The following is an 11,027-nucleotide window of genomic DNA, read 5'->3' on the forward strand; positions in this document are numbered from 1 at the left end:
TCACAAGTTGTCACAATCTATTCAATCTAAACCCACGTCTCCCCTGTGCGATTCAGGCGAAGATTTAAAATTAAGTATGGCTTGAAAATTCAGTCCGACAGCATCCACAAGAACTTATGGAGATTCGAATGTCTTGTATGTAATCGTAAAACCATCCTGACACTTGCACTAAGCAATTTTGCGTGCCAGTGCGTAAACTCGGCGTAAACCGGTGTGAAGTGTGCAGCAAACTGTAAGAGGCTGCGTACCAGTGCGCAAAGAAAACTTTGAAATGTTCAAAATTTCTGGCATGCGTAATCTTCGTGCCATATGCGTGAAGTACTCATGGACATTGCGCAGCCTACTCGCCAACACTGCGACCACTACGTATTAAAGCGTGTCACTTTCATTTCCATTGACACGCAGTGTCACGCATTGGCCCTCCTTGATCACGAACTGTGTCCGACATGGTCTAACTTTTCGTGAAGTAGGCGGACGAGATTTGTGCATTGTCCCAACATGTTCAAGCGATCATGGCACTTGGAGTTCACGCATAGATTGCGTTCGGCACAAATAGTTTGCGCATGCCCTGAACTTAATACGCACTGGGTACGCCTTCTTCGCGCATTGTTTTGCGCACAAATCAGCCATGAGTGCGCATGTACCTAAAAGTAAGTATATGAACACTCCTCTCATGACCCCCGAGATTGAGGGTGTTCATTGATAAAGAAGAAACAATAACACTTTCTTTAATAACTTATTCTACACAGCAAATTTAGAGAATAGTAATGACAGTTTAAACTGGTATTAAAGCCTGAGTTGCTGAAACGTCATGGTCCCCATTTAAGGCTGATATGGGACAGCGTCTGACCATTGTCTCTTGCCAAGGAACAGCACCAACAGGAGACAAGTAATACACACATACACATACATATATATATATATAATGAGAGTGAGAGTGTGTGAGAGCGTGACAGTGAGGAAAAAAGCAATTCAGGGGTTCGTATATCCAGATTGGCCCATGAGCCGCCGCCTTCTGGCATTGGACTCCAGGCAGCTGAACTTAACAAAAGGTCACTTGCAAGTTGTTTTTGATAGACCTGCCATTAACAACTGCTGTCAACTACCGTTGTCCATACTCAGGGCATGACGTGACCTGCCGATTGATAGCATCGGGTCCCTTCAACCACCCGTCAACGTGAAGGGGCGAAGTGCTGTATTGGGCAAAGGAGTGCCATCCCTAGAACCAGTTCCCTCAACCACCAGACTCACGCCCTCCACCGACAGAGGGCGCAAACCATGACTAACAGGGTACCCAATTCGGTCGTTCATTGCGACCAGCAATGGGGTGCTGTGGACCTATTTTACCCCGGGTCCACACGGGAGAAGAGTTCTTAGCGTTACCCACCACGAAGAGGTGGCTCTTAGCAGGTACCAGTAATAATGAAATATTGCAACTCACTTACACACGCACCTACACACTCACACTTACACACGCACCCGCTCGCACACATTCACATGTATTCAATAACACGCTTTATACCAGTATAGCTCGACTGTCTCTAAATGATGTCCAGTATAACGTTTTTAACTATAGGTAAAGACAGACGTCGCAGTCTCATATAGCACCATCCAAAAGGACGCTGAGGGAAAATTCCAAGGAGAGGATGGGTGTATACTGGAGGAGAATTCCCTTGTTAATTTCACACGATATATTTAATGCAATAAATGCCTGAAGCTTATCTGTCATGCACGTCATGCGTGTGTCTGTTGTTTGTTGTCTTCACAACAATTTTGTTACATCACTGAGTAGCTAATATGCGCTGTGAACATTGGTACCACGACACGCAGCAAGCACGAGTTTGTCCACTCTATTCATCATATCCTGGTGTGTAGTCTACCAGCCCTTGTTCTCATTCTAACCCGGAATTCCAACAAGGATGCTTAATACAAAGAACAATTAGTGACCGACTCTGAAACATGTGGTAATAAACAGGACATAACGATGTTAGTCGTCAGTGACAGCTAGCCTCGCAGTATGGTGGTATGTGCTACAATGAAGACACACGGCTTGCTCTTCCTGGCCATAACGTCGGTTGTACTGTGTCCTACTGTTGAAGGTAGGACAACTTTAGTAGTCGTGTTGTTTGCTTCTTAAATCATTATGTCAAAACATATTGTTGAGTTAAGTGAGTGAGTGGGTTTAATCTTTCGTCACACCAACAATATTCCAGCTATATGGCGGCGGCCTGCAAATAATTGCCTTCGGACCACACAATCCAGTGATGAGCAGCATGAGCATAGATCCAAGCAGTTGGGACTCTATGACATCTGTCAACATGCCAGCGAGCCGGATCACCCGATCCCGTCAGTCGTTTGTGTTACAGACATTTCACGAAAGAAATTACAGTTCAGATAAGATATTGCTTCTAAGGATAACAGCATGTTAAAACTGCGCAAAACTTAGTATCTCCTACGTAGGAGATAGTAAGTCCTACGAAGAAGATAGTATTCCTAACTCCTACGTGGGAGATAGTAAGTCCTACGTAGGAGATATTAACACCTACGTAGGAGATACTAAGTCCTACGTAGAAGATACTAAGTCCTACGTAAAAGATAGTATTCCTAACTCCTACGTAGGTGATAGTAAGTCCTACGTAGGTGATACTAAGTCCTACGTAGGAGATAGTGACACCAAAAAAACATCTTCCGTAAAGATACGTATGTTGATTAACAACCGATCTTTTTTTGCCATATCAAAAAACATATTTCTTCACAGGCGACAGGCCCACCTCTTCCAAAGATAACTATCTTTGTTTTTCAAGATTAACAAACAATTCTCATTCATTTGTATAGCATTCCAAGATATTCAGTTGGTTTTGTAGACCAGCAATGGCATCTGACACGGCAAAAAGGAGGATTACTTATTTCAATCATATCTCGAAACATTTGTACCCCATTTTACCTGAATTATAAGTATCATAATACAGTTCGCTTATGAAGAAGGAAAACAATATAGGGGTTAAATACACCATTGCCGAATTCCCATGGGACCGAAACAATCGGTGACATCACCGCCACAACGAACACATGATTTAATAATGATTCAAATATATAGATTTCAAAATAGAATACATTTTCCCGTGTAAACCATATATTCGTAAGCAGTGACATAATTTACAACGATCCACAGAGTCAAAAGCTTTCTTAAAGTCAACAAATGTTACATAAAGCTTGTGTTTATTACGCGACAGGCACTTTTGTATTGTCGCATATAGTGTAAAGATATGGTCAGTAGCTGAATAATCATTTCTGTAAAAGACTCCTGACATCCAGGAATTAAGTTTATTAGATTTGACCAATACAACACGACGTTTCAAGGCTAATTCTTGCCCCTTCGTCAGGTGGATGTCAAGAATTAGCCTTGAAACGTCGTGTTAAAAGAATTAAAGAAGTTGTCATCCATAATAGTGTTTTGTATTACCTCACCAACTTGCCCCTTCGTCAGGTGGATGTCAAGAATTAGCCTTGAAACGTCGTGTTAAAAGAATTAAAGAAGTTGTCATCCATAATAGTGTCTTGTATTACCTCACCAACTTCTAAATGCCTTTGAAGAATTAGATTTGACCAGTTTGAGATTCTCTTATTTAAAAGCAGTTGTATATATTTTCCCAATAACACTCGTTAAAGATATGCCTATATACCTATCATTATTGTCTTGAGAAGATTAATGCTAACCCGGATGTTCTGGTCAGAAAACTGCTCGTGTTCATCAGATCTAAAATACTTCAAACATAGACCTTGAACAATGATAAGTAACCTGTAAACATATGTGACGTCATACATTCAGTTTAATGTGCTTACATAAACGTACTGAGATACTGCTAGATCTCAGAGTCAGGCACCTAATCACCTGCACACAAAGTCAGCGATTTAACCCACTCAGCCACCCTAGCTTCCACAAATGTTGGAAGTCGGACATCTGGTAGAGTAGACCACGTGTGTGAGCGTGCGTGCGAGTGTATCTGTCTGTCTGACTGTGGAGGGAGGTGATAGGGGGTGGGAGGAGGTAGACGGACAGCAAAAGTCATCTTATTAACAGTCCCTTCTGATTCTAGTACTTTTGTCATCTTCAGTACTGTAGCATTTTTACATTGCAAAGAGATTCCTAGCATAGTTTTTTAACAAAACAATAACAATTGCAAAATAACAATAACAAAAGTATCTAACGTTTGAAATGCCTATTGAACATGTGTTTTAGACCTAGCGTCCGAGTTCAGATCGACTGTGTTTTTTTAAAGCACACACTCGCTAAAATACACCTTCCCCGTTACCCGTTACCCGTTACCCGTTACCTCTGATCGTGAAATGGAAAATGCACGTGCATTGCCAGATGTATCACGCAATTAAGGCAAAGTGAGTGAGTGAGTGAGTGAGTTCAGTTTTACGCCGCTTTTAGAAATATTCCAGCAATATCACGGCTGGGGACACCAGGAAATGGGCTTCACACATTGTACCCATGTGGGGAATCGAACCTGGGTCTTTGGCGTGACAAGTGAACGCTTTAACCACTAGGCTACCCCACCGCCTCTAAGGCAAAGTGCATCAGCGGGATAGAAGCGATATGAAACAATGACACAAGTGAGTTTTCAGGAACGGGAACGTGCTCGAAGCAGGGACATCCGTTTCAGTGTCAACCTATCAACCATAGACGGTCTTGTCAGAAGTCACCGACAAGTAGGAAGCGTTGCAGAGTGTATGTTACTTCCGGTTACCACGGCGAGACAAAAAAGACTGACAAACCGGTGCACAAAGGGGATGAAACAGGAGATGACATGGTGAAATGGAACAGGGGACGTCAGGAGATGACACAAGAGATGACACCGGAGATGGCACAAGGGACGATAGGGGGACGATGGGGGGATGGGACAGGAGATGGCACAAGGGACGACAGGTGTACGACAGGGGGATGGCACAGGAGATGACACAAGGGACGACGAGGGGACGACAGAAGATGGTACAAGGGACGGCAGGGGGACGACAGGTGTACGACAGGGGGATGGCACAGAAGATGACACAAGGGACGACGAGGGGACGACAGAAGATGGCACAAAGTACGACAGGGGGACGACAGGGGGATGGCACAGGAGATGACACAAGGGACGACAAGTGTACAGCAGGAGAGTGACACAGGAGATGATACAGCAGATGGCACAAGGGACGATAGGGGAATGGAACGGGGGAACGGGGAAACGGGGGAATGACACAGGGGGATGGAGTAGGTAAGTGACAGGCGATGACAAAGAGGATAGCAAAGGAGAAGGAGCAGGGGATGAGACAAGGAATGACAGGATATGGCTCACAGTGGGGATTTCACAGATCACGCAGACTCCGATTTCTCGAATTAAACTTAGGTTTTTACTCGAATTTCTAGCTGAGGTTAACAATTTGAAATCAAAGATTTTTCAACTCGACTGTTTTGTTTTTCAAAAGAAAAGAAAATCCCAAAGATCTTCAGTAATCCATCCATCAAAGTAAACTCTTCGACTATGTTTGAGTTTAATACTGATTTCAGCTCATTCTGGGAATGCATTTACTTGGGTTTACTGAAATGTGAGCAAAAGCTGCAACTTTTCAAAACTCAGACTTAAGTTTGTTTCGAGAAATCGGGGCGAGAGGATGACATCAGGCCATGATTTCTCAAAATAAAGTAAAGTCTGAATTTGTTTGGTCTTTATTATTTTAAAAATGCAGATTAGTTAAAGATGCAACTGTTGCAAATTGTCAAAATAAGTTTGAATGTTAAGTAAAATCTTACTTTATCTCGAGGAATCGAGGACAAGAGCCCGGGCAGCACATTTCCTAGATGAGCTTTTAGTAGTTCATACACTCAGCTCGGAAATCCGTTGACGCCATGCTACTCAGTCCGTTTGTTATGTTTAGTTTTCACTGAAATGCGTTTCACAAACTTATGTTTGTATCGTCATTGTCTCACTGAGAATGTAGGCCTATTATATCTCATGGTAACCTTATGAAACAACCTCTTGTTTATTTACGAATACCATAGCCTATTAGGATATAATTTTCACTAAATCTGGTCCCCTAAACATACACTGCGTGCAGATACAGGTTAGAATTGGTCCGGTGTAAACCCATACTTGTTGCATGCCAGTTTTATACATCGATACTCATGCTCATGATGTTGATCACGGGGGGATTGTCTGGTCCAGACTATTATTTAAATACTGCAGCCATATAGCTGGAATATTGCTGAGAGAAACGTTAAACAACAAACCAATAAATAGCTCTGTGTGTGTATCTGTTTCTAGGGCTCGTGATTCGCGAAGGGGAAAATGCGTCTTTGTCATGGAACCAGCCGGATCCACCGGTCAGGGCATTTTCGATTCTAAAATCAGACACCTGCATCTTCGACGTTAGTAACTATGACAACATCACACCCTGCACGTCGCGGGTGCTGTTTACCGGAAACGTGACCTCAGAGGGGCATGGCGTATTCAGTTTTGTATTGGTGAATGTCACCCTGGATGATGGCGGCAGCTATACATGTAACCACGGGGTATCAACAATAGCTCACTGTGGAAAAGAACTGCACGTGCTGGGTACGTCTTGCATGCATTGCAATGTCATGGTACTTGTAGTTTCCGGGCAGGAATATGTCTAAAGATGTCAAGGGCTCCACTGTAAGTTTGTCCATCATTAAATACACTATTTAGCCCGGTTGTAACTAACCAGTTCATAGCTAATGTTTTGTTTTCAGTTATGAAATAGACCTGCCCTAAATTGAAATGTCTCCGAAAAAGAGTTAATATGGGTATGAAACCCATGAGTAAGTGTACGAACGATCAAATATGTTATTGGCTACTGGTGATGTAAATGTGTCAATAGTTAATTTCCAGATGTGATATTACACGTTAGGTCAGGATTAAAACACTTACACATGCTGGCCAGACCATTTATCTTATACACCACCGAATCGACCCTCTGTGTTTGTACATACATTGCTATACATTTTATCCCTCACTGTATTTAATAGTTTGGGCATAATTAAGAGCCAATGACCACCAATACCCCTTCGTTATTTGTAGATGTCCCTGCCACATGTGGTCTCAGTGGAGAACCTCTGTCTGTTTCGTGGAATCTGCCAAAACCTGGTGTCAAGGAGTTCACGGTGATGATGTCAGGTGAATGCTTCTTCCACATTGTCAACTATAATCAAGTCACAAAGTGCGGCAACTTAAATGGACATTTCACCGGTAATATCACACGGTCCGGAAATGGCGTATTCAGCTTTGATCTGCCCTCTCTGGAATCCTCTTATGACGGGTACTTTAGATGCTATGTTGGACCACCAAATTCAAGTGGGTCAAGAATACCTGCGTGCGGACAAGAGGTGTCCGTAATTTGTAAGTACCGCTTCTGATCATGGCTGTTGTATATAGTGACAGGATGTACGTTCGTGCTATTGAACATATGATATATACCCCTATTACCGGGGGTGGTGGTGGTGGTGGTGGGGGGGGGGGGGTTGTAGTGAGCGTTCCTGGGAGCATACCTAGGCGCAGAGCGTTATATAGTAAAGTCTTAACTGTGATGTGTTTCATGTCACACAAGCTATGCGGTTTAAACCTTAGGATCTTCACGAGTTACTGTATCTTGCGACAACTAAACACCAATCCAAAGAGCAACAGTTACATCAACAACCACAAAACTATCAGACCAGAATGAGGTCATTCAGCATACACATCACGGTACTACAACACAGTGAGAGTTTATGTTATATTGACAGCGCTCAGGGGCTCATTCTTAAGGGCGGATCGAGACAACCAAGCCGAGCACAGTTTGATAGCCTATTTCTAATTCACCTACTTTCAGCGTTATTGTTTACTAATGAAGGCCTTTGAGAACAATGTTAACGTTAAAATGATAAAGACAGATCATGAGTAACCATAGTAACACATCTGGAATATTCTACGATTCATCGGTAGTCAACATAGTCTGAAAAGTACATTGAAAATATCTAACACTGACTCAGCAATATTCTAAGCAGTTTGAATACCAAACTTATTCACTAGAATTAGCATAATATGTCACTGCGAACTAACCCTTGTGTTATGTTCCTCAGATGACCTACAGCATCCATACATCGTCCGCCCCGACACCATACCCCCTGGAGAACCTTTAACACTTACCTGCCACTTTAATACTGCTGTTAAACGGAGCAGATACCATCATATCATCGCTTCCTTCACATGGAGAAGAAACGGCGTTGTCCTGGTAACGGGGTATAGATATAAGTTGACATCACAGAACAGTCAGTGGGACCCAAGAGTTCGATTTTACATTGGCTATCTGACAATCCGCGATGTCGGGGCGGAGGCTGGCACAGACAGTTACACATGTGAAGCAGTGCTGGATCACAGCCTCAGCACAGAGCAGAGCGATGCGGTCACCATCGGGAAGACACGTGAGCTGATGTTTGTTATCTACTTTCTACAAAAGTTATTTCTACAATCATGCCGTTGTTGAGACAGCATAATATAAATGCCACTTCCTAAAACAATATGGTATTTGACCATGCTGCACACTGCACGCCTTTTTCCCACGTGAATAATGCACCTTAAATGTTACAACTAGTCTACATACAATCCACGATCCAATAATATCAGCATTGTGAATCCCGATTGAAATACGTTCTGAACTACACCGACTTTTCAGAATTAATTCACGAGGTCCAAATTATCACACATGTATTTTTCCTGAGATGCAATTGACTGAATCACATGACCAAGAGTATAATCTTAGTCACTACACCTGAAACTCAAACACTGACCACATCAATTCTTTTCCAGTGTCAACAGATCTGTACAAAAATCGTACACTTGCACGCGATAGAGAGAACGCCACCATGGTATGGAAGCTACCCCTGGACGGACTATGGTACCGGATAAAGAACCCGAGATCCTCCACAGTGATGTCAACGTTACACAACACTACACACGTCTGGCAGAGTGCTTGGTCAAAGATAAGGATAACTGGAATCATTGTATTCCCTGATTCCCGCGCTTTGCTGCTGACCATGTACAATGTGATGTTAAGGGATGCCGGACACTACCGTTGTATCCCAGCCAGGTGTGACAACGTTCTTGTTGTACAAAGTAAGTTAACTGTATAATTCCAGTACTCAGTATTATAAGACTTTTAAATGACTGATTTGAACCGTCAGCACTTAGCAACCATATTTATGTCTGAAAAGCAATGTAGTAAGTAGTGAGCTAATACGAAAAGATTACAGTTCGCACTCGTTCAGGATGTACACACATATGCGTTGCGTTATGTGTTTAGTGCAGTTAGCGCCAGCCGCAGTCTTATTCCTATTTCCCCTCAAACACAGGGGTTAGAACGGATAGTCAGTCTGAAAACAGAAACTTGGTTCATTCATTTTGTCGTAACTCAAATTGATAGATAGGTGCTTCTGATGTCAGTTGACTTAATGTTTACAAACTTTCGGCATACACCCGTAATACCCCTGTGTGTCGCTGTGACCATTAAGTAAACAAGCCATCTCTATTTCTACATTGCTCACAGAACGTCCAAGCAAACCAACCGTTGTGCAAGGGAATATGACATTCACTTGCTCCTCAACAGCAAAGAGTCTGCCGAAGGAATATCGCCAACCATTGTCTTACATCTGGAGGAGCAATCGTCACCAGCTGCAACTTGGGGGAGGATATTGGATGGATGGACCGCATCTCTTTCTCCCTTACAACACATATTACGGAGGCAAATATTCATGTCAGTCCAAGGAGGGAAGTTTGACCTCTGTATGGAGTGATAGCTTCACTCTTGAAGGCAAAGGTTAGAATAGTCACCTGGACACATAATTTATGAGTTTCGTTTGAACAATGTTGATAGTGTTTCATAATAAGGAGTTTATTGTACCACTGAGCTAATTGTCGATGAACGTTACTTTGAATAATATATCTCTTATATGAAAAATTATCATTAATCATTTGCATTGCATTCAGACACGGTGTCTTCTTACCATAACCGCTTCTCTACATTACAGATGTGTGTGTGTGTGTGTGTGTGTGTGTGCGTGTGTGTGTGTGTGTGTGTGTGATATTTGCAGATGTTTAGAGATTCTGTATCTCTGCACACTTGAGTGAAATCTTTCTAAAATGGGACTTCTTTGTGTTTCATTTACAGGCCTTGGTCAATAGGTTGTTACAACAGACGCGAATACACATTCTTGCTGTGATGTACATAAATATCACTAATCCAGACATATACACATCATACATGTGTATTGTTATTGAAATACTTTGAAATTATTCGTCATGATTACAGCAGAGCCTGCTCCTTATGTCCTCGCCCCTGTTCAAGCCACGCCAGGTCAGACTGTGACCTTGACATGTTCGTCACCTGTCCGAAACCTGTCACGGACTACACAAGTGACCTACAGGTGGACAAGGGACAACATCCAGATAGAGAGCGGCCAACGGTATCAGACGAGGAATGATTCTCTTACCATTACAGATGTCAGGAAGGAGGACCAGGGTGGATATTCGTGTCGGACTGAACAGCAAATCTCACTCTCTGACTGGAGCGAGACGATTCAAGTCACCGTGTTGGGTTAGTGTTGATCGTCGTTTTACGATGCATACCATACCCATCGATACAATTCATCCCTCTTGTCCGAACCGAATGACTAATGTAAGAGGTGTTACAACGGGGAGAATAAATACATATAGGTAAAATCAGTCTGTGTGGGGGCATATTCAAAAATGGTTTCACGAACCTTATATCTGTGCCAGTGAACGACCACATGTCTCTGGACGTACTGTACCACATACTATGGTTTATTTGCAGCCGATCAATCACCTACAACAGCCGTTGTTGCCGGTGCGTGTACAGCAGTCCTTGCATGTGCTGCAATAATATTCACCGCCTTTCTCCTTCAATACAAAAAAATGAAACGTAAGTTGTTTTTCTTTATAAAGTTGTTTTTCTTAATTTCCATATAGTTC

General features: G+C 42.7%; 1 protein-coding gene across 1 annotated transcript; it reads left to right on the forward strand.

Moving 5' to 3' along the window:
• Nucleotides 1-2,035: 2,035 nt before the first annotated feature.
• Nucleotides 2,036-10,637, forward strand: LOC137294979 (uncharacterized). Its single transcript, XM_067826253.1, has 7 exons — nucleotides 2,036-2,099; nucleotides 6,309-6,599; nucleotides 7,086-7,403; nucleotides 8,123-8,464; nucleotides 8,850-9,155; nucleotides 9,586-9,855; nucleotides 10,351-10,637. The coding sequence occupies exons 1-7, from the start codon at nucleotides 2,036-2,038 to the stop codon at nucleotides 10,635-10,637; spliced, it is 1,878 nt and encodes a 625-aa protein (XP_067682354.1).
• Nucleotides 10,638-11,027: the final 390 nt, after the last annotated feature.

Source organism: Haliotis asinina, chromosome 1 (genome assembly GCF_037392515.1).
Source record: "Haliotis asinina isolate JCU_RB_2024 chromosome 1, JCU_Hal_asi_v2, whole genome shotgun sequence".
In the NCBI taxonomy this organism is placed as follows: domain Eukaryota; kingdom Metazoa; phylum Mollusca; class Gastropoda; order Lepetellida; family Haliotidae; genus Haliotis; species Haliotis asinina.

Excerpts from the sequence above, each read along its gene's own strand:
- LOC137294979 (XM_067826253.1), top strand. The coding sequence starts at position 2,036 with ATGAAGACACACGGCTTGCTCTTCCTGGCCATAACGTCGGTTGTACTG. Across the intron at positions 7,404-8,122 it reads ACAAGAGGTGTCCGTAATTT|ATGACCTACAGCATCCATAC; the intron begins GTAAGTACCGCT and ends TATGTTCCTCAG. Across the intron at positions 9,856-10,350 it reads CTTCACTCTTGAAGGCAAAG|AGCCTGCTCCTTATGTCCTC; the intron begins GTTAGAATAGTC and ends TGATTACAGCAG.